The following is a 26,970-nucleotide window of genomic DNA, read 5'->3' as shown; positions in this document are numbered from 1 at the left end:
TGCAAATGGAAAAATGTTATTGCAGCATATTCTGGTATTTTGTAGAAAGAAAAGTCTGTTAATAAAATGAGACCAAATTGAGAAAGTTTTGAATGACAAATATCCTCACCACTCTGTTAGGATATATTCTTAATGCAACTTGAGTCCTTCTAATTACAGAAATCAGTTCCTTCTTTGTTAAGAGAGAGTCACGTTTCTAAATAAAACTCATTAAGAAGTAAATATTTTACACTTCTGGGTATCTAACCACAAAACAAAAAAGAAGCAAAATTAAGAATATGCCTCTTAACATGCCTTGTCATTAAATTAATAATATGTTTTCTTCCTGAAGTGTACACATGGCTTGGACATTCATTGTTGTCCTACATGTGGTGCAAAATAATTTGGTCAAACGAGCTTCCACTGTTACAACTTTTCTTCATAGTTAAGCAGAGTGAACCTCCTTCCTGCTCCGTCCCCCCACCCATACTCGCCCAGATCACTGAGCACTGTGTGAGGAGAGCACCCTGATGCAGGGACACAGATATATGAGCAGGAGAGCAGGCACCAGGAGCATCCCGCAGCATCGGCCACAAGGAACTCTACGAGTAGGCTCAGAGGAGGCACCTCGCTGAGGCTATTGCTCTCTTTATATCCTTTGCTGTGGACCCATCGAGCTAAAAAACACTGCCCCAAGGGGGCTGGGAGAAGAGGTCAGAGAAGTTCTTAAAATCCTATTAGGCAACGATTTCCTCCTGCTTGTGTGAATACACAAAAATTCAACACTGGATTTTGATGCTTCAGTCTCCTAAATAGTGAGAAACTTTTTGCAGAACGTCAGTAGAGTCTCATCGATGTTACCAGGTTCAAGTATACAAAGCGTACAGATCTGCTCCTTTGTTCAAATGGCACTCTTTTTATCATAAGCAGAAAATTCCGTCAAAATGGCCTAAGTTACTAGAAGTCAATTGTGCTTTGATTTGAGTCCTCTTGCAGCAGAGAAGGAATGTAACTTTCTAACTTTCCATTAGCAAATTTCAGATTTGGGAGCTTCAGCACCCAGAACCCAAAGTCATCCTGTCTTCATTAGCTCGAGACCTTCATAATAAAAAAGTTTAAGTGCTTGATATACTGCAAGTCCAACATTTGAGTTTTATTTTCTTAAGTTATACTATTTCCTTTTCTAGCACTTCTTCTGACACTTTGCTCCCTGAAGTGTCATCATCATTAGAATAATTTCCTGAATCTCGACTGCTCTGTTTAGAATGTTTGTAGTCTTTAAAATCAATTTGATTTGTTTCTTCTGTGATGATACTTTCAATTATGGAAAACTTTTCTGTTGGCTCTTCTTCAGTTAACATGTATGGACTGCTGAAAGGTAGTCCTCCAAGATCCTGCAAAAAGAGAAGCAGAAGAGAAATAATCATATATAATACCTAAATAATGGTCCCGTTCTACACAGCAGCTGCAGAAATCTGCTTTATTGTATTCTGTAGCATTGTTGGGTTTTCTACCTTTAATACACAATTTGTTTCCCCAACAAACTGGAAGTTAGAATGAAGTTTAGCTGCATTAATATATTAAAGAACTACAGGATGACTATAACACTTTAATGCCAACTTTTTTTTTGCTATTTTTGTGGTTGTCAATCCTCTATATAATTATAGTATTTCATTGATCCTAGCCTTAGGAAGCTAGACTCGAGAACTAAAGAAAAATCCCAATTTAGAACATTCTCAAAGAACACATGATAGCAAGCGGGTGATGGGTATCTGTTTGCAAAGTCTACAAATGATGATTAGTTGAAAAGTAAAGTTTGAAGGAAACATGAGAAAGCGAGCTGTTGGGTACAGTAGGACACCAAGTCTTTTAAGGCTCTAGAAATAACTGTATCCTATACATCTTAACAGCTTCAGTAAGAAGAAGATACATGTTAAGAAGGCCATACACTGCTCGAATCAATGTTCAGAGTGACATCAAAGAAAGCTCAGGGAAGAGCAGTTCTCGCTACATTTCAAAATGCACCACACTTGTGTCACTCCGTTCATTCCACAATGAGATCACTAGTAAGCAGTGCACTGTGCCAAGCAGAGCTGGAAACGGAACATATGCCCTTTTCAAGGAATTTAACCATCCAGACCACCAGAGCTCAGGTAACAGTGGAAGCATCTACTGCCTGCTACAGCAAACTTCCTCTAAAGATTGGGCTTGCATTTTTTCCTCCTCCAAGTTTACAGGACAGGTAATAAAAACACTTTTTGAACCATGTGGCCTCTCAGGCAATGCAAATACATGGAAGGAGGGTAAAAGACGCAATATGAACTTCACAGATAGCAAAAGGATGGAAGCACAATCCCAGCTTCCAATTCTTCAGCTTCCAAATGTAGATTCTTTTAATTTAGTGACCCTTCAGGGGAATTCTCTTCCATGAGCATGTCATTGATTCAAATAACTGGTTTTGCACCTACAATTTCTTTTGGCTAAGACACCCACTGGTCCCACTGCCTGAAGAGGCTCTTGTTTTGAATGTGGCTCCTAATAAATCAATTTGATGCCCTGTAATTCTATTAATGGAGGAGTCAGAAAACAGTGTATCAATCACAGAATCATAGAATCAGTAAGGTTGGAAGGGACCTCTGGAGATCATCTAGTCTAACCTCCCCGCTCAGCAGGGTCACCTAGAGCATGTTAGACAGGGTTGCATCCAGGTAGGCCTTGAAGAGCTCTAGAGGAGACTCCACAGCCTCTCTGGGCAACCTGGTCCAGTGCTCCATCACTCTCACAGTGAAGAAATTCCTCCTCACGGTCAGGCGGAACTTCCCTGTGGTTCAGTTTTTGCCCATTGCCTCTTGTTCTGTTGCACGGGACAACTGGAAAGAGTTTGTCCCCGTCCCCTGGACACCCTCCCTTCAGGTACTTGTACACACTGATAAGATCCCCCCTCAGGCTTCTCTTCCCCAGGCTGAAGAGGCCCAGCTCTCGCAGCCATTCCTCATAGGGCAGGTGCTCCAGCCCTTGGATCATCTTCCTAGCCCTACGCTGGACTCTCTGCAGTAGCTCCATGTCTCTCTTGCGCTGGGGAGCCCAGAACTGGACACAGTCCTCGAGACGAGGCCTCCCCAGGGCTGAGTAGAGGGGCAGGATCACCTCCCTCAACCTGCTGGCAACACTCCTCCTAATGCACCCCAGGAGACCATTGGCCTTCTTCGCCACAAGGGCATGCTGGTGGCTCACGATCAACTTGTCATCCACCAGCACTCCCAGGTCTTTCTCTGCAGAGCTGCTCTCCAGCAGGTCAGCCCCCAGCCTGTACTGGTGCATGGGGTTGTTCCTCCCTAGGTACAGGACTCTGCACTTGCCCTTGTCAAACGTCAGGAGGTTCCTCTCTGCCCAGCTCTCCAGCCTGTCCAGGTCTCTCTGAATGGCAGCACAGCCCTCAGGGGTATCAGCCACTCCTCCCAGCTTGGTATCATCAGCCAACTTGCTGAGGAGGCACTCTGTCCCCTCGTCCAGGTCACTGATGAATAAGCTGAACAAGTCTGGACCCAGTACTGAGCCCTGGGGAACTCCACTAGCCACAGGCCTGCTGCTAGACTCTGCCCCACTGATGACAACCCTCTGAGCTCTGCCTTTCAGTCAGTTCTCAATCCACCTCACTGTCCACTCGTCTAACCCACACTTCCTGAGCTTCTCTAGGAGGATGTTATGGGAGACAGTGTCAAAAGCCTTGCTGAAGTCAAGGTACACAACGTCCACTGCTCTCCCCTCATCTACCCAGCCAGTCATTCCATCATAGAAGGCTATCAGATTGGTTAAGCAGGATTTCCCCTTGGTGAATCCATGCTGGCTACTCCTGATCACCTTCTTTTCCTCCATATGTCTGGAGATGACATCCAGGATGAGCTGTTCCATCACCTTTCCAGGGATGGAGGTGAGGCTGACTGGTCTATAGTTGCCTGGATCCTCCTTCTTGCCCTTCTGGAAGACTGGAGTGACATTGGCTTTCTTCCAGTCCTCAGGCACCTCCCCAGTTCTCTAGGACCTTTCAAAGATGATGGAGGGCAGCTTGGCAATAACATCCACCAGCTCCCTCAGCACCCATGGGTGCATTCCATCAGGGCCCGTGGATTTGTGGATGTCTAGCCTGCCCAGAAGGTCTCTAATCCTATCCTTTTCAACCAAAGGAAAGTCTTCCCTTCTCTGGACTTTCTCCCTTGCCTCCAGGCTCTGGGATTCCTGAGGGCTGCCCTTAGTAGTGAAGACTGAAGCAAAGAAGGCATTCAGTAATTCTGCCTTCTCTGTATCCCTTGTCACCAGGGCCCCTGCCCCATTCAGTAGCGGGTCCACATTTTCCCTAGTCCTCCTCTTGCTGCTGATGTATTTGAAGAAGCCTTTCCTGTTGTCCTTGACCCTTGCAACACTCAATTCCAAATGGGCCTTAGCCTTCCTCGCAGCATCTCTACATACTCTGACTGCATTCCTATAATTCTCCCAAGTAGCCTGTCCCCTCTTCCACATTCTGTGTATTTTCTTCTTCTGTCTGAATTTGGCCAAGAGCTCCTTGCTCACCCATGCAGGTCTCAACATCTGGAGATCATCTAGTCCAACCCCCACCATAGCCCGTACGGGGATTGAACACACGACCTTGGCATTAGCAGCACCACGCTGTAACCAACTGAGCTAATCCCCCTGATTAAAACAAATCATAGAATGGTAAGGTTGTAAGAGACCTCTGGAGATCATCTAGTCCAACCCTCAGTGCAGCCCATATGGGGATTGAACCCTCAACCTTGGCATTAGCAACACCACGTTCTAACCAACTGAGCTAAACCTGCCCCCAATCCCTAGTCATCTCTCCACACTATTCATGACTTCCCTACTTCCCTCTAAGGAAGCCTTCAAAGAAACACTGAGTTCTAATGCAGCAAATTAAAAAAAAAAACAAAAAAAACGGGGGGGTGGGGGGGGGCAGAGATAAACGCTATTAGTGAGAAAAAATTATCAAGCTGGCAGTCCAGAAGAAGTGAAAAAGTGAGTAAGACACTGCTCCCTTTTAGTGCCATGCACTAAAAGGGAAAAGGCAAAAGGCTGAAGCATGCTCTCTCAGATAACACTACAGGAAAACATTTCTGGTCTCATACAGCAGACCACAAGTACATTCTCACATTGGAGAAATGCATGTACTCTCTGAAATAAAGTATCTTTAGTAATAGTTTTACATGGACCAAAGAAAAAACCCCAATATTAAATCTTTGCTTATCATAGAATTTGAGAAATTAACACCATCCATTTTTCCCCCTTATAGGAAATTCTGTACTTTATTGTTAAAACCTATGAAGTTAATCTTGGTAAATACCTGTAATGCCATAGAATATACAGAGAAAAACTTTTTCATGTTTTTTTCAGTTTATTTTTCTAAAAATACATCTGCCCAATGAATGAGAAAACAAATCTCATCTTACCTCTATGTTTGAAGGAGGATGACACGAAGGAAAGAACACATACTTGATCCGATTATATGCTTGATATAGGACAAAAATGATGAGCATTGCCCCAAGCAAGACAGCAATCAAAGCACTTACGAATGTTATTAAAATGATCAGAGGTACCACTTTATCTAAAAAAGGTAAATTAAAAATATTAAATTCAGGCATTCATAAACTAGGAAAATTAAAGAATAGATCTTCAAATCTGTTAAAGTATTTATCATAAAATTTCATATTTGTAATGCTATACCCATGGATGACAACCATTACAAACATGATACCACTCTAATACCTTAGATCATTATTTTAAAAATAAATTACTATTTAAAATTACTAATCAAATATAAGAACATAGGCATTTGTATATTAGAGCAGAACCACAATCCAATTATTTGACAGCAAGAAAAAATGGCTGCACCTACATAGTTATCACGGAGCACCTGATGCATGGAAATCTACGACTACTTCTTGCGTACAGGTTCATAATTTGAGGCTGCTTGCTCCTTTGAAAAGGTGGAGATAGAGAAATAAGAATTCCTATGGGCTATGAAATGAGAACAAGCAATGAACCAACAGGGAAGAAATCCAATCCTACAGATATTCCACATATCCTCTATATTGGTGGTCTAGACACCAGTTCAGTGGTAGTTTTTGCACTGAAGGTGCACAAAGGTGAGATGCATTTCACTTCAGCACTCAGATGGGGTTCTGCCCTCCTGAATTAACCCAGGAACTGTGGAAAGCCTTCTAACAGGCTAGGTTCAACTCCAGAACTTAAGTTTGAGACCCTCTAATAGATGGAGTACAAATAACAGAATCCAGCTTTTGACAGCAAAATATTTTAGTAATCAAAGAAAACTTTCATTTGAACAGTTGTAAGTTGTTCAGCGCTTAAGTTGCAGAGTCTTGCAAGTTTCCTCTTCCCTTCCCCTATTCTACTTTGCAACACAGTATCTGGCATTAACTGTTTAAAAATACTACACCCATAATAAGTCTGATGATTTGTCTCCTCGCTTTTCAGCATAGGATTTCTTTTTGAATTAAATTCATTCACAGAAAAATTAAGACAACAAAATAATCCTGAAAATGAAGCATTTAGTATTTCCTTGTATCCCCCTAAAAATATCATAAAAACAATGAAATTAAAGCTTGCCCATTGAAAACTAACTGTACAGAACTAAGTTTAATTCATACTCATTACTTTTTTTTTTTTTTTTTTTTATAAAATCTACGTAGAGTACATCTTCCCAATAATATCTGTGTGTTTATAGCTATTAATCTGAGATAACTGATTCTAAACCAAGGTGTAACAGGTCCCAAATTCTTCCTACCTCCAGGTGTTCTGATGCATTCATCCTTGCTGAAATGACTGCTTTTGTTGTAAGTTTCTGAGAATGCTTGTACTTTTACACAATACAAAGTTGAGGGTGCTAGATCAGAAACTGTCCCTATTGTCTGTTTTATCACTTTCGTTTTCATTTCCTCCTGAAAAAAAAAGAAAGGAAGCAAAAAAGAAGGAAAAAAAGATGCACATAAATAATGTAAGAATCATTCAGCCAGATTAGAGTTTTGGTCTCTGCTGAACTGAAGAAGTAATTCTGTAAGAAGTTAACCACTTCTAACTGATATTTCAGTTAGATATTTTAGATATTTTGCTATCAGAAGAGTTTAAATGATACAGAAAGATGCATTAAAATGTGAACTATAGCATGTAAGACTTCATTAACATATCTCTTAACACATACAGTTAAGAAACTGCAAATACAAAAAGAAAAGAACTAGCTAGCCAAGCCTGAAACCACAGTAATTAAGACAGCATACACAGTCATACCCTAAGACAGACAACATCACAAGAACCCTACAGCCACAGTTCAAAAGTGAGCCATCCATAGGCTTGTCCACAGGATCAAATTCTGCAAAATCACACTACATACAGCAACAGAATAAGATTAAAATCTCTTGACTACTTTGTGATAAGTCTTTTTAATCAGATTTTTAGAAGAAACTTTTAGAAAAATATCTACATGAATTTCACGATTGATACACCATGTATCTGCCTCTTTTGAAAATAGACTTCTTGAGGAAAACTTGTGCAGTATTTAAGTCATAACAAGTTTCATATACTGTTTTTAAGTATTTAGACACTTCATACCTCATTATTTGAAGAATTCTTCCAATACAGAATCCGGTAAGATAAGTTATAATGGTCTCTCCAGGCCTTAGTTTCAGATCCTCCCAGAGGAGAGATCTGGATATGGAGCAAAACATCACTGATGTCCAGTTTTACAATGGGAGGGCCGATTTCATCTTAAGACATTTTTTTAAAAGGTAAAAAATTAGATTGAAAGAATACAAGTAAAAATATCACATAAAATGCTGCAATTTAAATTTACAACAATTTTTAGAAGGTTGTAGCCTGACTTTACTAATAGCTTTATTTAGAATGTCAAGTGCTGAGAAAATAAAAGCTTTAATTCTTCTTCTTCCACATTCATATTTTGCTTGCGCAAGTTTCAGTAATGTGAAATACACTTAATGGTTAGATTGTATCTGTGCAAGTCAAACTGAAACTACTGAATATGTCACCTAACACTGTACTATTTTGTTGATATTCTAATTTAAGAGAATGAATTAACCCCCCCCCCCAAAAAAAGAGAGAGAATTGATATTATCAAGATATAATTTATGTTATAGTAAGAAACGCTCAGTAGTGCCATTAAATAGCTTTTTTTCATTAATGAAAACACATTCTCCATTCTCCGAGGAAACATTATGTGTTTGTGTCGTGTGTTTTGCAAGAGCTGCAAACAGGATGTCGCTCTCAGTGTTATTCTCTGTAAATGAAGGAAAGCATTAGGGAGGTGGTGCTCCCTTAGAAGCAGGCACAATTTTTAAGTCACATTTCTTGAAAGAGGACTTGCCTGCTTGATGTTTGAAGTTGGTTTTGTTTAATACTAATGTCTTAAATATTTCATATTCCATTTCACTCAGTTTCTCCCCAATACAAACTTGTAGTAGATGCTTGTGCCTTACAACTCAATGCAGTGGGAGGAAGTAACAAATTACAAGCAACAGGATAGTCTCAAATGCTTCTTAATCTGATCAGACAGGCCCCAGTTTTTTTTGCATATCTCTTCTTCCACAGAGTTATAATTAAAGAGAGAATCATCATTAAGATTTTTGCTCTCTTTTCCAAAATTGTTTACTTAGGTCACTGTTCATCTTACTAAAGGATTATCTAGTTTTCAAAAGCTTCAATGACAAAGGAAAGCTGACATAGAAAATACCTACTGATTCAGTCTTCAATATAGAGGGAAACGATGCCACTCCACACATTAGATGTTTCTCAACTTCGCAAATTGGTAACTCATTTGAAGTCAACTGTAAAAGCTTACTAAAATGTTTACCACAAAAGCTTTTACAGTTATCACAAAATTAAAAGTGCAACAGTGATAAAAATGACTAATTTCACTTTAGAGGCAGTAACATTTTTGACTTAGAAGAAAGATGTCTAAGACAATGCTTTTTCATGAAACTCTTCAGGGTTGCAACTCAGTGTTTGTATAATACTGATTCAGCACAAATATCAAAGGTGCCCTGTGGCAGGACAGAGAAAAAGGAAGAGACAAGGGTAGAAGCAAGGAAAATGGAGGCAGTGAATAGCAAAAGTCAAATTAGGTTTACTTGTAGTACAGTCTCACAAGATGATCAATGCAGCAGACAATGAGACTATAAAATGCCATATAGTGCTTTGCCTTAATTTACTACAGCAAATGATGTGTTTCTAAATAGTGAAATATTGCCTGTGCTGAATTAGAAAAGACTTTCGAAAAACTCCCACTGAATTTGATGAGGCCATGATTCCAACCAGAGTTTCTGTACAGAAACTATGTATTCAATTTCATTAATCTGACAAGTTTATTTTTGCAAATACAAGCATTACCAACAAGTTGGTTGAGAAATAAAAATATTTAAGAAAACACATCTGCTTACTTGTTACCAGAGGATCTACTTTCACTTCATCAGACAAGCACGATCTATTATATTCATTCACTGCCTGTACACGGAGATAATAAAATCCGCGAGTAATAGTGATGATAGATGAGAAGTTGCATTTTGTATTAGTGATGTTTTCACATCCAGGCACATGGAGCCACTTTGCAGAGTAATCACCATGAAGCTTCTTCAAATACCCCCTAGAACAGATATGTTTTAACATTTTTTGATATGAGGTCTACAGACTCTAGAAAAAAACACGCTCTCATGTGCCTCATACTTTTCTTCCTTTTTGGAAGAATGGTCTTTAAAATTTTACTTACCTATATAATGATTAATTATTATTATTATTTGTTTATAATTGAAATAATGAATGTTAGGAGCCTATTTGGAGCAGGATATTGAAATTACCGCTTTAGTCACCCCCCTCAATAGAAAAGTTATATGTTGGTTTTTAAATATTCTGAAAATTCAAATTACGATTTTTCATACAATTCTACTAAATTGATTATTTGTCTGACAATGCCCTAAAAAAAGGGGAGCTCTCTCCCCTCTATTAGTATAAAACACAGAAAAACTAAATGCAAGTCAAGAAATCAGAAAACATCCAGATGATGCCCACAGTATTTGTGCTACAACTAGACATTAAGATACAGGTTTGCAAACGGATTTTCTTTTCTTTTCACTATCTGACCAGAAGTAACCAAATATGCTGATATTTGAAACCTTTAACACTTGTATTTTGTTCAATTAGTTGTCCAATTTCTTCATATCTTAAAAAAAACCATTAAGTAATGCAAACTTTACATCTCACAGAAATGTTATTTAGTATATATTTAGAATTCCATATCATCAAGTATTTAACACTCTCAAAAGAAACCAAGCATCCTGAAATTCTAGGTTATCTGCAATCCCTTTAAGAGCCACACTGTGCCCAGATGAGGTATCAAATGCTTCAAAATGTATTAAGGCACTTTTGCAAGTATTGCACTTCTATTTCTAGTAACAGTTTCTAAAATACAATAAATTGTTTAAAATGACAGAATCTGTTTACACAAACATATAGAAACTGTTTAACTCACAGGAGATACTGTACAGTATAGCTCACATGCTGTTTGTACTGACTATTCCAGTGAAGATGAAACATCATGTCCAAAGCAAAAATTCTCACATGTGTTGGACAAAGTAGGTCTTTTGCTGCACAAAATAAAAAGAAAAGGAAGCCTACAGTCACTAAAAAGCTTTACATTATGTACCTCAATTTCTCACTATATTAAACGGGCACGGCAGTTTTCATGTGACTAACAAATTTATAATAGTCTGTTTTCATTATTAAGATGGCAAATTCAAGTCCATGATATATGAAGCTTATTAAGTCACTGCTAAAAAGGGTATCAGTTAAAAATCAGTACAGGAAAAAAAGCAAGCACAGACATATTAAAATTAGTGGAAATAAAGAACTGGCATTAGTAAGGACTTGACTGAAAGAAAATGTAAAATATACACGTCAACTTAAAGTTATTTTCTTGATGATCATGTTTATTAGTTATAAGAATACCACGATAAACTTAAAGTCCTCTCCCTAGCTTTATCTGCAGTGTCCATTCAAACATTCAAAGCTTGAACTGCAGCACCTCTTTGACAGTGTACAAAATAGATATTGAAAACAAGGTGAGCAATAAAAATACACGTTTGATAAGAGTTTATGAACTTCTTAAGAGCTTATGAACTCCAAACTTATGAAGTTTAAGTTGTTTATGGATTTCTCAACTATCACATATCACAATCCATCACACAAGTACACTTTAAACGACCAAAATTTTAATTGCCACACAGATTGTTTACACTACTAACTTGGCTTAGACAAATAAGAATTTTTTGGATGCAATCATCTCCAATTGCCTTATACTAGTTCAGATCCTTATGTGGTTTTGACATATGTGAACTGATTTCTATCAAAGGAAAGTGACCTGAAAGCCTGTGGAGATCTAAAGACCTGAATCTATCCACATACAGGGTCTACCATAACAGATTATTCCAGTGGGTCTCTGGCATTATGCCACACTCTCAGAAGCTTGCACACCATATAGAGCCCAAGTAGCAGCCTTGTCTTTTTTTTTTTTTTAATCTATCTTTGACTACTAGTTCCCTACAAGCCTTAAAAAAAAAAAAAAAAAAAAAAAAAAAAAAAAAAAAAACACCCACCTCATCTCCTGCCCTTACATAAGCTTGTTCTCTGTCTGCTCCTGCTTATCCTACTTCTTTACTCCAGATCCTCTTAAGCCTTCCTGCTTTTCCTTTCCTTTCTTCCTCAACATCTATCAGCCCTGTTTTCCCATGTGATTTTTGGACAATATCAAGCTCTGTCTCAGCAGAAATACCAGGGAGCCATATCCCAGGGCCCTCAAAACAGCAAAACTTGAATAGCTGACAAAAATTCCTGGGGTCAAAATCACCCTGCTTTCCATCATTGCCAGTGTCCACATCCTTCGCTGTAGCACTGTTAGCAATCCTAATTTCAATGCATGAAAGGACATTTCTTGCAATGTATGGCTCAAGGCAGAGATAGGCAAGTACTTCTGGCACAGAAAGAGACGAGGACCCCTAACTCTGGGGAACTGATGTATAATAGAACCTCTTCTTTGAGGTTCTGAAAGTCAAGACAACACAGAACCACTTGCCAAGTCCCCAACCTTTTAGACTACCTAGCTCAGGCTGAGCTGTTAAGCGGGCCATTTCACATGCACAAGGCCTCTTTCCTGCCACCCCTTAGCGTGGATGGGCAGCGTGCAGCATATTTGCAGCAAACACTGATAAGATGTCTCTTCTACTCTCAGAGGTCTTGTACAGTAGCCACAAACTATCTGAAGCAACAAAACGTTCTTGACCCACTCACTGCTCAGTGCAGGCACACAGTGAGGGATCTAAGGCAAAAGATACAAGTAAACATTTTACTTAAATTCTGATTCTGTGGCAAATGTTTTAAAAACTAAAACCCACTTGTTACTGTAGGATAGGAGGGAAGTCTCCTCAGGAGCAAGTAACCTGATACTCCCTCATAAGAAAGCTTCTGATCTATCCTCTTATGTACTGCATACTGATGGTGGGAAAAAAAAAAACCACTAGAGTTGATGTACCACCTGTTGAAACTAATGCCTGACATTCTGCATTCCCACTGTAATTTTTTTTCCTAAAACAAACATTGAAAAGTTCTTAAACAGGCCTCTGAGCAGTACATAAATGAACTTTAATGTACACATGCAAAACAAGTCATTAGTTAAAAGCAAACTTGCACTAAGCTGCTCTTCAGAATCTGCAAGAATAAAGAAGTCAAGGCTCATAAAAAATTAAAATAAAGCTTGGCTCAACTTTTTATGCATTCATATTTTAAATAGAAAAATCTAAATAACTATTAAGATTGCTTTTATATCAAGATGAGTAAGAAGTTGGTACTTCTGCATATTTCTATTGTTTTAGGACAATTCACTTTCTAGCAGTTCTAGCCCAAGTAACCATATTTTAAAATAAAATGACCTTTCTTTGTACCTTTACGGGTAGTTTTTATGCAATGAATGGGACTGAATAAGCCTTCTTGAAAATCCAAAGGACGGGTTGCTTGAACTTTCAAACAGTAGATAGTTTCTGGTGCAAGATCGTTAATTGTATCAGTAGGAAATATACTTTGTTTTCTGAACTGCAAGAAACAATTGTGAGCAGCATATGAAGACAACTGTTCTTCCTGATAAGCTTACTTTTTAAACTATTTGCCCCCCCCCCCAGGTTTCAGCTCATTTATTTAATATAGCCTCAAAAATGCTAAAATAGGTCACGAAGCATAACAGACGAGCTGAAGGCAATTTTCCAGCTTAGCCACGTGAACAAATGGGAGGAAGATGCTGCACTCCTTTATATGTGTAAGCAAGAAGGGACTGCAGGGCCCTTCTACATGAAGCTTAACTCACAGCACACACTCAGACACATATTCAGAGGAGCAATAGCGCACTTGCATCCCTCAGCTGATAATGAGTATTCTCTCCTCTCCCCAATGCTCCCACCCTGCTTGGCTGACCAGATGTCTCAGCGATCAGTACACAGCTTGCACTTAGCTTCACGCTTTTTTCTCTTTAACATCTGAGACTAGGTCTTCTAGCTGAACATAGGTATCTCTTCAATTGCTATCCTAATCTAACTGGCACATCCCCAAACATAGAAAAAACATAGAATTTCTACTTTGATCTCTAGAGAATAGTTACATTCTGTTGCATGAGACATACATGAAAGCTAGAAGACTAATTTACTGCAGTTCTACGACCTCTAAAGCATCCCTAACTCTCCCCCCCCCCCAATTTACAGTATGAAAACAAAATGACACAGGACAGTGTATTCAGAGCTGCAGTCATGCTATATGGACTCATCAAGATTAAGCAAGCATCTTATCTCTCCTCTCCCCATGCCTTATTATAAATGTTTCTTCCTACTGCCTTGATCTCTTATCTCTCCCCGTTCCTACTGGCCAAGTCTGCCTCCTGTTCCAATATATCTGAAATGGCTACATCTCCTTCCTCATGCATTGGCAGCTGGTTCCAGTATTTATATTTACAGAAATAAAAAGCTCATTTATAAAATATCTAATACAATTCTCTAGTTAAAAAAAAGTCGTGTAGCTTAAGCTATACATAGTTACATAACAAAGCAATTATATTATTATAGCAATTATATAAAAATCAAAACATGATTATACCTCTGCATTTGATGAGTTTTCCCAGATAACTAAGTTATATTTAAAACTCAGATCATCTATCCACATTTTCTGGACCTGATTTGCTTCTGGAGGAGAAACCTTAATTTTTATTACTCCATTTGTAGACTGCAACTCTATTTCTGGTGGACCAATCTCAGCTGTAAATATTAAAAGAAAAAAAAAAAGGTAGTCAAGCAAAACTGCTTAAAGAAAAATTACCGCAAAGGCATTCATATTAATAAAATGGTACTTGCATATTCTATCTTATTTTTAATTCTTATCTAGCAGTAACTAATAGAAATCTAACCTAATAAACTACCAGTGTTACCTGGTTCTGAAAAGAGTGAGGTTAAAATGCAGTATTACTAATTAATGTTCTCCAGACTCTGTAATGAAAATCAGTACAATTTCTTTTAAAAGAGTAAGGAAGGAAGACTGGCCCAAACAAACAAAGGAATATTGAGGGGAGGCTTCAATATTATACAGATGCTAACTAACAAAAAGTTGCAAGGCCGGAAGATGACTTCCAAAAAAGTCATTTTTCAGGAAGATTTCCCCTCACTCCAGAGAAGTACAGAAAAATTCTGACAGAAAATTCTGTCAGAAAAGCAGAACCATTTTGATTATTTTCCCCTCTCTACGAAGACGGAATTGTAGCACTGCATGACCTGAATCTTTTATTACTTCAAGGTTGGGAAAGTCACTAGCCCATGTTATAAAAAATGGAAATCACACATCTTTTTCACAATAATGTGTTAAAGGATTTAACTAAAAACATTACACTATATATGGAGCTCATACCTATATAATACGGAATCATTTCAAAAATACTAGACCATGGAGATTTGTCTTCTCTTGTTTCAGCCCTTAAACGCACATGATGTTTAACATAATATTCAGTTATTGCTGAGGAAAAGTCACATTCAGTGTGAGTGACATTTTGACACCCGGGCAAATCTTTCCATTCTGTTTCATTTGTCTCAAAGTCTTCAAACCTTTAAGGAAAAAAGAAAAAACAAAAAACAAATAGAACAACACAATTCAAGTTTGTATTTTCTTCTTACTTTTCCTCTTAATGCTAACAGAACAACTAAGCAATTTCTGGCATTTATTGCCAGCACCAATGTAAGCAGCGTTTTCTATTTAGTTACCCTGGAATTCACAGATCTACTATTTGATTTATACTACTTTATTAGCCAAAGTTAAGCATAATCTACAAGGTTTGATACCAATTTGCTTTGTTCACCATTTAAACACACAGAAAAGAACATCAAAGAACTGTCAAAACCCAGAATTTAATCCTCAGTGCATGATCCCAGTCTGGCATTTATTTTATAATCCCTTGGAAGAAACTTAAAAATACTGATGGCAGAAAAAAATCAAAGAAACAAAGAAAACTGAGAGCCCAGAGAAATGTCAAAGCACAAAAGATAAAAACTGGAGTTCACCAATAAGACAAAAGAAAACATTGGAATACAGTAATCAGCTTCCCAGAAGCTCTGTTTCCTGTGAGTTAACAGACAATCATTTCTGACTTCAGAGAGACACTCAGAAATCATGAAGTGATGATCTGACCAAAAAGAGGCACAGACCTGAAGAAGTAATTTTATCCCCCCCCCCCGGGAGTGCTGGTGGATGACAAGTTGACCATGAGCCAGCAATGTGCCCTTGTGGCGAAGAAGGCCAATGGTCTCCTGGGGTGCATTAGGAAGACTGTTGCCAGCAGGTTGAGGAAGGCGATCCTGCCCCTCTACTCAGCCCTGGGGAGGCCTCGTCTCGAGGACTGTGTCCAGTTCTGGGCTCCCCAGCGCAAGAGAGACATGGAGCTACTGCAGAGAGTCCAGCGTAGGGCTAGGAAGATGATCCGAGGGCTGGAGCACCTGCCCTTTGAGGAACGGCTGCGAGAGCTGGGCCTCTTCAGCCTGGGGAAGAGAAGCCTGAGGGGGGATCTTATCAGTGTGTACAAGTACCTGAAGGGAGGGTGTCAAGGGGACGGGGACAAACTCTTTCCAGTGGTCCCGTGTGACAGGACAAGAGGCAATGGGCACAAACTGAACCACAGGGAAGTTCCGCCTGACCGTGAGGAGGAATTTCTTCCCTGTGAGAGTGACGGAGCACTGGAACAGGTTGCCCAGAGAGGCTGTGGAGTCTCCTTCTCTGGAGATATTCAAGGCCCGTCTGGATGCAACATGCTCTAGGTGACCCTGCTGAGCAGGGAGGTTGGACTAGATGATCTCCAGAGGTCCCTTCCAACCTTACTGATTCTATGATTCTGCAATTCTATCTTTATCTTACCTCTGACAGACCAGTATTACGTTTTTGAAATAAGCCTGCATTTTCAGAGCAACAGTTTGTCATCTACACATTAAGGAAGAAGTAGCCCAGCATTTTGTGTTTTTTTTTTTAATCCAAAATCATTTACTAGGAAATCCTAAAATAAAAAACTTAAGTTACTTTATCTCAGAAGTGTTTTGGAGTATCTACTTTTCAGGAAAGTTCTACAAAATACCAAATGTACTGCTATACATATGTATTAATATATAAAGCAGTCGAGAAAAAACAATTAAACATTTAAGAACAAAAATTAAATTCCTTCATCTGGTGACTAAAATTTGCAGATCAGAAATCCAGTCCATAAACACTCATATTTTTTTCAAAATCTATGCTACAAATTCTCTCAATCTCTGCGTGTACTCATTGGAGGAGGGGCTGACAAAACGTAGCTCAATTAAACAAAAAAAAATAGACAAGAATACAGGAATCTAAATGCTAGTTTCAAGGGTAGCAGTGTATCCATTTCAATATGGAGCATTACTACTAAATGTGCTCTGCATTTATAACATACCACTATCAGCAAATAATCTAATTTCACATATAAATTAGACAGGTGATCCCTGTAGGATCACACCTCAGTTCAAGATTTAATTTCCTGTCATCTACTTCATGGATTTCAGAATGGCTAATGAGAGCACCAACCACCATAGTAATTAATTTGTTCCTCTAACACAAATAAGTGTCAGACTTATCTATCTCAGCTTGAAGTTACCACTTACCAGCGATATTGAGCTGAAAACGTTATGTGGGTATCATCCTCAGTGTAGTTCCACCTCAGAGTGAAGTTTGTATTTACAACGTAGATCTGAATATCTTGAGGACTCTTCAGATTAGTTAGACCTACCAGGAAGTTATGCAAAAATTGGGATAAGTGATATGTAAACAATTGAGGGGTGATCTACTTCTCTGGAAAATAGGAGAGAGTTAGAGTGAAACTAAATAACAACAAACATAAGAGTTAATCCCCCCCCCCCCCCCCCGCTATTCAAATGGCACTTCAATATACAGTCTAAGGAGCTGTGCATCAGGTACTCCCCTTTGCCCATATTGACTAGGCATTTCTCTCCTCAGTACAAAAAATCTTCCTCTCCCCTTTTAAAATCAAAACAGTTGTAAGATTCAATGCCTGTAGTTCATCGTTACAGATGGATTATAAGCAGTCTGAATGCATTTAAATCAGTATTTTTTTTCCTGAATCCAACACCTGTATCTCAGCTACAAACTCCTAGAGACTGACCTAATTCTGTCACTTCACATTTGCAGAACAATCTGACATTTCAGACTTGTTTTATGTCACATGCTACTGCCATACATTCTATGTATGGCCTAGAACAATACAAACCGCTTTCAACAAGGCCTCCCCCTAGAGTAGGCTCTTGTAACTCAGTCATGGTGAACCCATGTTTTCTTTTACACAAAGAACAGTGCGTAAAATGACTTATGGAAGACAAGGGTTAAGTCTCAGGACATGTATAAGAATGACCAAAATATCAAAGACCAGACCAGGAAGGATGCATGCTAGACCCATCTGCTGAACAGCTCTCTCCTCTTTTTATTATTAAAAAAAAAACGAACTGCATCATAAATGATTCATATGCTGTTTTCTACAGAATACTTATTTATCATTAACTTGATCTGAGACATGCAGAATCCTAGGTGTTCAATTTAGGATACAATTTAGCTATTACAGGATCAAGGGGAGAAACAATGCTATGGAAGAAGGAATTACTTTCTGATACTTATGATAACTGAAATTTATCTGGCTACTTGTAAGGTACCTTTTGCTTTGAATTATCTGATACCACTCTATGACAATGCTTGAAAACAGTGAGGCTACATAATTACAATAGCACCAACACTTGGTTGGAAAGTTTTCTGGTAATATAAGCTAAAAAATAAAACAAAAGTGCATCTCACAGGAAAAAAAAAGGTGAAGGGGCTGGGTGTACATGTAAACCAAGAAAAAGCTCAGGTGAGAGTCACTAAAATAATAACAAAGACATCAATTAAGCAGTTACAGATTGTTACAGAGCTTAAATTTCACCTAAGGCATTCTGCCTAGTACCTCGTATTAGACATCCTTGAAAGCCCAGGATACGTGTACCTTAGGCAGTGGACACCTGTGCTCTTCTCACTAAACATAAAACTTCATAGACCTTATTGTGGTAGTTCCACCAGGCATGAATTTGTTACTCCTCCCAGCTGAGGGACTAATATATGCTCAAAGAATGAAAACTATACTGGATCATCACAAAGCAAGCAAAGGAAATAACTTGCTTTGTTAGATATTCATCTTACAGATGGCTGCATTATCAGCCAGAGTAGTAAAAATGACAAAGAAAGCCAGAAAGCAGGAAATATTCTAAAGGCCAGAAAGAAAAGGCTTGAAAAAGAAACCTATTGCAGATGTTGGCAAAAAACAGTAACTTAGAATATTTCTGTCCCTTCACAAAGAAAATACTCATTTCAAGGGAAGATGTCACTTCCCCTTATTTGACTGAGAATGTTTGTATTAGTTTTAACCAAAACATTTGTATGTAAGCTGCACTATTTTAAAGCAGATCACAAGATGGTTTAGAAAAACATTCAACATTTCAACAGTGTTCTAAATCCTAAAGCATTTAAATTGTATACATATAAAAACATTTTTAAAGATGACATATGATTCTGTTTGTGAAAAAAACACTATTTGGAGAGTTTTTTTTGTTAATATTCATGAGACTTTATGAGGTTGAACAAAACTTCAAACAAAAACCCGTCTGAATGCACACACTAATTTTATTCGTACATTTTAGTTGTGCTAGAATGTATACAAGTAAAAGAGAAACAGGTACATATTGTGCTGTCAAATAAACTGATAGATTTATTGGCGAAGGGAAACTTCTACCAGCTTTTAATAAAGAAAATAAATTCTGCTATTATTATAGAGCACACAAACTTGTCAGAGATGCACATTTGGAAAAAAAAAAGCAAGAGTTAATTGTTTATTTAAAGGTTACTACTACTTACTATATGATGGAGGTAGAGAGCACAAGCAAGACGGAGGGAGGGAAAAAGTGCAAGTAGGGAGGGAGGGAGAGGGTGCACAGAAGACTGAGGAGGAGAGAGAATGTGGGAGAGGGAGCCTGTGCATTAGAGAGAGCAAGAACACGTGCACAGAAATAACCAAATCAGGCTCTTAATTTCATAGAGTTGCCCTCAGAATAATTTCATAGTAAGTATTATAAGGTCTCCTTACTAGAAAATATTAGAGCCACATTAACATCAAGAAAAATACACTTCAGGCAACTGAATTATGTTTTGTTTAGGATACAAAAAGTTTTCATGTGCTTGCTTTAAGTCTCTCCAAGTTCACAGCCAATCATCCTAGAAAAAATAATATGTTTTCTTTCATGAAGAAGATGCTAAGTATAATATGTCTAATACATGTGTGCCACTAAATTCAGAGAAAATTCCTTCCCATAAGCTCCTTCTCTGTTGGTGTATGATATGTATGCTACTTCATAAATGTCTACCCTTTCAATAATGCCCAGAGAACTTCAATTTCCTTTCTTCTCAGTGACATAGCAATGTATCTAAGTAGTAGTCCTATTCTTATTAAAAAAAATGCTAATATATATTTAAGCAGATTGTTAGGAATTTCTTCTAAACTCAAGAAGGTACTTTATTATCTTGCTTTGTAACATTCAGTGCTTTATAATCCAGCAGAAAATTATTTAAGGGTTGTGATTCAGAGTAATATTTTTCTATGTTAGCCCTACAGAAACATTAACAGATTGATGTCTTTCACATTAAACACAGAGTGCTTTTCTCTGTAAACTTGCAGAGATTAAAAAAATCTTTCATACATTCAATCTCCGTTCAAATATTTATTCGTAATAAAGATTTTACTAGACAGTTTTACTGAAAACCTGTTTCAGACCATTTCTTTTTAGAACATAATTCAACCACTGTCTTTTAAAAAGCTTCCTAAAGCAGATAGAAACTGATAGTTTCCTAAATTCTCTAGCACCATCATACACACTAGGTTTAAAAACCTGACACTGGAGTACTGAAGAGAAGTCTTTATAACAGGAGAGTCCTGAGGTAGGTTCTTTACATTTAACAACATCAAGTCTTGAAGTAAACTGTAAGAAGACAGGATTAGTTAACATGATATTAGCTGAGATCCACACCGCACCTACAGAGCTCTAAAACTAATAAAAAATGAAAAGTTACTCTCCGCTAAGACCGTTGGTTTTGTTGTCTTAGGTGTATATATATATATATATAAAAAAAAATCCACAGCACTTCCATAGCATCTTTTGTGTGCTTTCAAATCCTTATATCATACACAGTTATCAAGCTTTACAATAAGAATTAAAACTAAAGGATAGGTGGGGAAGTTGAAGTCTGGAAATAGAATTGTTTCAAGATTTATATTCTAACTAGTAAATACACTTTCTCCCCAGGTCACACCCCTGCAAAAAAAAAAATCAAAAAACCAAAAAAACCCACATACTGAATCAGACTTCCAAGTAATGTTTTAAGCTATTTGCCAACTGTTTCAAAAGCTGGCAAATATCACAGCAAATGATCATATCCTGCCTTTGAACATAAACACTATTGTAAAGACACAGCTCTGGATTCTGACATTTCCTCTTGATTTTCCAAATGAATCTGTAAAACCTTGGGATATTTAAGAAGGAATTAAAGTGCTGAGATTAAAATCAGGAAATATCATGGAATATGAATTTCAATTCAATCATTAAAGTTAATGTTTCAAAGGTGCAGGTGGGTGAGGTAAGGGGAAAGTAAGCTCCCACCCACTAAGCCTACTTTATAAACATCATCTGTCTGAAGCCTTTCAATGAAATTATGAGTTTTCTGTCCAAGCATTCCCAAGGAAAGGAGCCAACACAGATACCTCTGAAAATCACACAAAACATTATAACCATCAAGATACTTCTTAAATACTCTTACAAAACAACCAGTAAAAATTCATATACTTATTTCTCCTCAATTCATTTATGAAACGAAAACCTTTAAATTTGACTACTACTGGGGCAGGTGTGGGAGGCACAGATGAACAAGGAAGGGAACAGCTGTAAACTTGATATTTACAGTTCAATAGGCTGTATACTATCTTTATATTAAATCTACTGAGTAGTATGTTTTTCCTCCATCTAAACATTAAATATAAGAGCACTAGACATATTCAGTAGTTCTATAAGAGATCAAAATTTATTTTCCCTTCTTAGCTGGACAAAAGGCATCAAAAGCATCTCTTTCACGAGCTGCAAAGAGAAGAAGGAAACCACTAGTAATCTCACCAGAAGGAATATAAAAGGTAGCTTATGAACTTTCAAGTTTTATTGTAAAGGAAATTAAGTTCATCCAACACTATTCCAGCCACAACACAGACTATTTTTGCAATGAAGTGTAATGTTAGTTGCCATGGAAAAGTATGAAACTTTTCAGGAAATTAATTGAAGACTAATACAGGAGACATTAGTCTCCTGTCAGGAGATTTGTAATAGTTCCACAATATTTGTGTGAATGTACACTTTGAGGCTTATCTGGCTAATAAACTAGTTAGCAGCAGAGTAACATAAAAATAAGAACCATTCTTGTATAAATCCTCTAATTCCATATTAGAGGTACCTTACAATGCATTTTGTCACAACCATTTTGGATGAAGAGGTAGTATTTCAACGCTGGAATAAGAGCACTCACAGCAAATTAGGAGTGATTTATTTCAGAACAGCTTTAGTAATAGGACCAAAAAGAAGACTACCATAAGTCTCTGATATGACTATCTCTTTCTCTGACTACTTCATTGGGCAAGTTTAAATGACACCACATTTTTAATCCTCCTTACAAATTGCTGAAACCAAGCATTAAGAGCTGTTTCTGGTTGCACAAGATAGCCTTTCCAGAACACAGATAAACAGAAATACGCTAGTCAGAGATATTACCTGTTACTTTAACTCAAGATCCATTACAAGTTTAAAAGTAACTTGCATTAACCATTCAAGGAAGATCTTATATCTTTAACAGAATTTTCAGAAAGTACAATTTCCATGATCAGCAGCAATTAAGAAAGCAGGAAAAAAAATGATACAGAATTAAGAGGGAAAGAAAAGAAATATGGAAAGATCAATGTTGTTATATAAATTCATGAAGTACTTTTACCTTCAACACTGTGTGCTGCTTTAGAGCGTTCACCTCCCATAAAATAGTAGATGATAGAATGAGAAAAGGTAGAGAAGGGTGACAAAGAAAACCCAAGGTACAGAACAGCTTCTGTCCCAGAGGAAATCGCACTATGATTCTCCAGCCTGAAAAGCAGGCTAAGGAAAGGATAGGACAGACTACAGGCAAGTTATGAGTGACAACTGAAAGGCAAACATGAAAAGATTGTTTGCAGTCTCTTTAACATAGAGCAGGAAGCATCAAAACAAGTATCACTAACTCTCAGATGAACTGCTACTTCATTCAATGCCGCGTTAAGCTGTCGAACTCGAACTCTTTTCCTTTGGATTCAATGAGTGCTAAACACTCTACCTGGCTCTGCTCAGAAAAAAAAATCCCTAGAGTGCTATTAAATACAAAGTCTCGAAGTTACAGAGCCTATAACAGAAAGCTGTGAAGTGCACTTTGTATTTACTTGTATATTCTTTCTTACTCCACTAAAAGCCACTAAAGAGAAAGTGCTGGATGAGAGAACTTTTTGGCTCAATCAGGTATGAAACATAAAAACAAACAAAAACACAGAAAAACCACAACACACTCCTTACAGATCTATCCTGAATTTGAGTAGGTACGTTCCTCCTTGCCCTTGCCACTTCAAAAAGATCTCCCAGTCTTGACTGACAATCCTGATAATCCAAACAGCTATCCTCACTAGGACATCAAATTTCTTCCCCAAATCCAAATAACTACTTACTGAAGGTTTCAGGTCCCAAATACACTGCTTTCATCTGTTCACTCCACCTCCTGTTGCAGGTAAGGAAAACTGATATGATCATAGAGCTAACTATAAATTCATAATTCAAGGAATATCCTTGGCTGAATTCTGTTAAAAGGTAATGATTAATGATTCACATTTTAACAGTTTCTAGTAATCTATTCACACAGTGGAAGCACAGAAACTGAGTTGAAAGAAACCTTGAAAAATCACCTACATTTCACATTGGAAAAAGTAGCTGGCCAATTCTACCTACATCATCAGATGTTTATGCAGAGAAGTTTTGTGGTCTCCATCACTGCATCATCTATTTTTACAGGTCTCCAATCTACCGAAATATTTCACTATCTTTACCATTAGAGATTAGGAAAAGCTTTCTGTAAATAAAAAAGTAAAGCACTCCCAAATCAGATTTCACAATATTTTCTATTGGAAGTCTGGATCTCTGCAGAACAGATCTAAGTTTCCTCACAAGGATGCTTGCTTGGTTATTTTTTCATGGTCCATGGACAACAAAGGGTCTACAGACTGCTAAACCAGAAGTCTAATCTAGATCTCCTCTAGGCACATTAATATCATAGAGGAAAACTACATGGGTTTAAAACACACTACTTCAGACTTCTATTTATTTGAAGACCAGGTTAAATACAAGAAAAGAAAGAAGAGAAAACTGAATGGAAGTAACAATTCCTTTAGTTTTCCTTGGTAAGTCATTTTTTCTTGCTCTCTGAATGATTTTCATTTTTCTCTTTTGCATTCTCTGCAAATGGCTGAATTCTCTTGAAAAAGAATACTCCAAAAAGTCACAATGCTCCAGCTGAGATTTATAAATGGAAGTCTAGTTTAAAAGATACATGACCCAACCTTTTCACTCTAATTAGCACTGCTACACTTCAATACTTTGGGGACTTTCTACAGCACGGCACTAGAGCTTTTGAACAGAAGTTATGAGACAGTAGCTCTGGATCTTTGCTTGGCAGAACTACTATTTAGACCATCCCTTCTCATTCTGTATTTGCCTAAACATAGAGCCTTGCACATGTGCTTATTCGAGATCTTTGTACTTTTTCCAGATTGTTTCTCCAGTTTGTCAAGATACTTCCCAATTCTATTCCTGCTTTTCAGAACAACTGTAAGCTCCTTCCGCTCATATGCGGATTTAATAAGCATTTACTATTGTATCACATAGATCATTAACAGATCCCCACTTAATATATCTTTCCATTTTGACAGTGAACTGCAACTACTTTTAATAAGCTGGAAAATCATACTGAAATAGTTTAATTAAGTGTTAAAAATATAAATGCCTACTATAATTGTAGTGCTTACATAGATGTGTGAAGCACGATCTTATGATGAGCAAAAAGGATAGCCAAAATTCAGATAAACCTAGTATTTTAGATATTTAGACGATTAGAGTCAAAATTTTCATAAATAAACAAATGAAAATCAGATTAAAGTTAGCAAGACTTCTTGCTGACTTATTTTACTCTTGATTAAAGGCAGTCACATTTAAGATCAATTCATGTTTCCTGATGCAAAGCATCACAACACTTTGGTAGTGAATACTATTATAAGAGATTAGATTGTCATAAAAAGAGATTAAAGACAAAAAATTTGAGCAAGATTTTCTGTCTTCCTTCTCATCATATTTTAATAAACTTGAGTAAATAAAAATTTGTTCTAATATCATAGATTAGTGATATTCAAAGAATAAATGGAAATTTATTAATTCTACTGAATATTTTCAATAAGTGATGGTTGAAAATAATGAAGATTATGTAACATGGCAGCCTAACAAAAGAGCATCTAATGACAGAAGACACTAGTTTTAGCAAGACAAATATACCCCTTCAGGAGAGAGCAAAGTAGAGCATCTTGTTAAGTGCGTGGGTGGAACCAATGGAAACTTTAACTCAACTTTTAGCATACAAAGGAAAGGAGATCTATTATATGTGATACTAAAACAAAACAAAAAATAACAACCAAACCGGTACCTGAGACAATCAAACTGCTTTGGCTCCATTCTCTACAGAACCAAGGCCACTGCAAGAACTTTCAACCAGGAGTGGCAGAAAGGAACGGCTGTTTTTAGCAAGGCAGAAGAGGTCACTGTGGCAAGACAGTTTCTTCTAATCCTTGTGGTATGTGGCATGTTACTCATTTTCTACAAATGTGTGGGTTAATCAAAGTAGCCACATGTATCACAATACTTCCAATTTGGGACTGGAAATTTGAGGTGATGCACTAAGTGCTCATTTACAAAACAGAGGATACCAAAAAGCTGAAAGGAAGAAAAAGAAGAGGTCCCAAAACTGCTTATTTGCTTGAATCCTACCACAAAATATGGACCCCAGAAAATGGCCTCTAGCCTTCTTTTAGGTATACCAAACAGGAACAACGCAATCTTACACAGACGTATTGGAACTCAGGCTAGCCCAGTTTCAGAAGCACACACACGCGCTAGCCCATAGCTGAAACACCTCCGTTATTCAAACTAGCTACACCCAAATATGCTCTGCTGCATTTTGCTGTGTACTGTAAATATGCGGGAAGGTAATCTAAGGCTTATCTGGAATGTTTGACACCTCTCTCAAAAAAGTCGGTTCTGAGCAACATATGGTTTCCTTCTGCTTAAAGATGTAACAAAAGGCACATGTTGCTATCACATGAGGTAAAATCCTCAATTCTTGCAATCTCACTTCTCTTATTTCCTTATTTATACTCTATGCTCTACCAAGCTAAGCAGGGATGCCTTTCAAGCAAATCAGTACAATTCCAAAACCTGTTTGCAACACACTTACAGTCACTACTTTTCATATGTATCAGGCAAACTCAACACAAATCGGATTGCGACCACTACCTGAATGTATCCTCTACAGTAAAACCCAAAACACCGTGTGGCTAATTTATACCAGGCCCTGCTCACTCAAGAAGAGGCACTCAGTTCAGACCCAAGGCCCCGAGCTGCTTTTACACCCTCTGAGCTGTGCCTACACCGCAGCCCCCGTACTGCCGGCAGGCTATGCACACGCGCAGCCCACGCACAAAACACGACCCACGGCTACGGGTAGCGGCGGCTTCCGCGGCGCCGCCAGGGGCCACACGGCTGAGAGAGGGCTGGGCACGCCCCCACCCCCCCCTTCGCCAACGGCCGCGGCGCGAGCCCCGACCCCGCTTGGCCAACGGCCGCGGCGCGAGCCCCGACCCGGCTTCGCCAACTGCCGCGGCGGCGAGCCCTGAGGCGCCCCCCCCTGCCCCCGCCACGGCGCGGCGCGGCGCGGCGCCCTGCCCTCCCGAGCCCACCTGCGCAGCGGAGGGGCAGTGCGACCAGGAGGCACGAAAGGAAGCACGAAAGCAGCCCCGCCGCGGCCATATCCCCGGCGCCGCCACCCTCTCCGGCTCCCGGCACCGCGGGCGCCCGCGCCGCTCCCGGAAGCCTCGGGCGGCCGCGCATGCGCAAACAGCCTTCGCGCCCCTCGGCG

At 38.4% G+C, this 26,970-nt stretch overlaps 1 protein-coding gene across 1 annotated transcript; it reads right to left on the bottom strand.

Moving 5' to 3' along the window:
* On the bottom strand, positions 1-26,902 carry IFNAR1 (interferon alpha and beta receptor subunit 1). The gene is made up of 11 exons (XM_062573330.1): positions 26,792-26,902; positions 17,256-17,376; positions 15,004-15,197; positions 14,203-14,360; positions 13,008-13,155; positions 10,544-10,658; positions 9,459-9,661; positions 7,618-7,772; positions 6,797-6,950; positions 5,442-5,596; positions 1-1,373 (listed from the first exon to the last, which is right to left on the bottom strand). The coding sequence occupies exons 1-11, from the start codon at positions 26,859-26,861 to the stop codon at positions 1,146-1,148; spliced, it is 1,701 nt and encodes a 566-aa protein (XP_062429314.1). The 5' UTR covers positions 26,862-26,902; the 3' UTR covers positions 1-1,145.
* Between the last annotated feature and the right edge of the window lie 68 nt (positions 26,903-26,970).

Source organism: Rhea pennata, chromosome 1 (assembly GCF_028389875.1).
Source record: "Rhea pennata isolate bPtePen1 chromosome 1, bPtePen1.pri, whole genome shotgun sequence".
NCBI lineage: Eukaryota > Metazoa > Chordata > Aves > Rheiformes > Rheidae > Rhea > Rhea pennata.
Note: the sequence above shows the minus strand (reverse complement) of the source record. Positions and strands in the feature narration are given on the sequence as shown.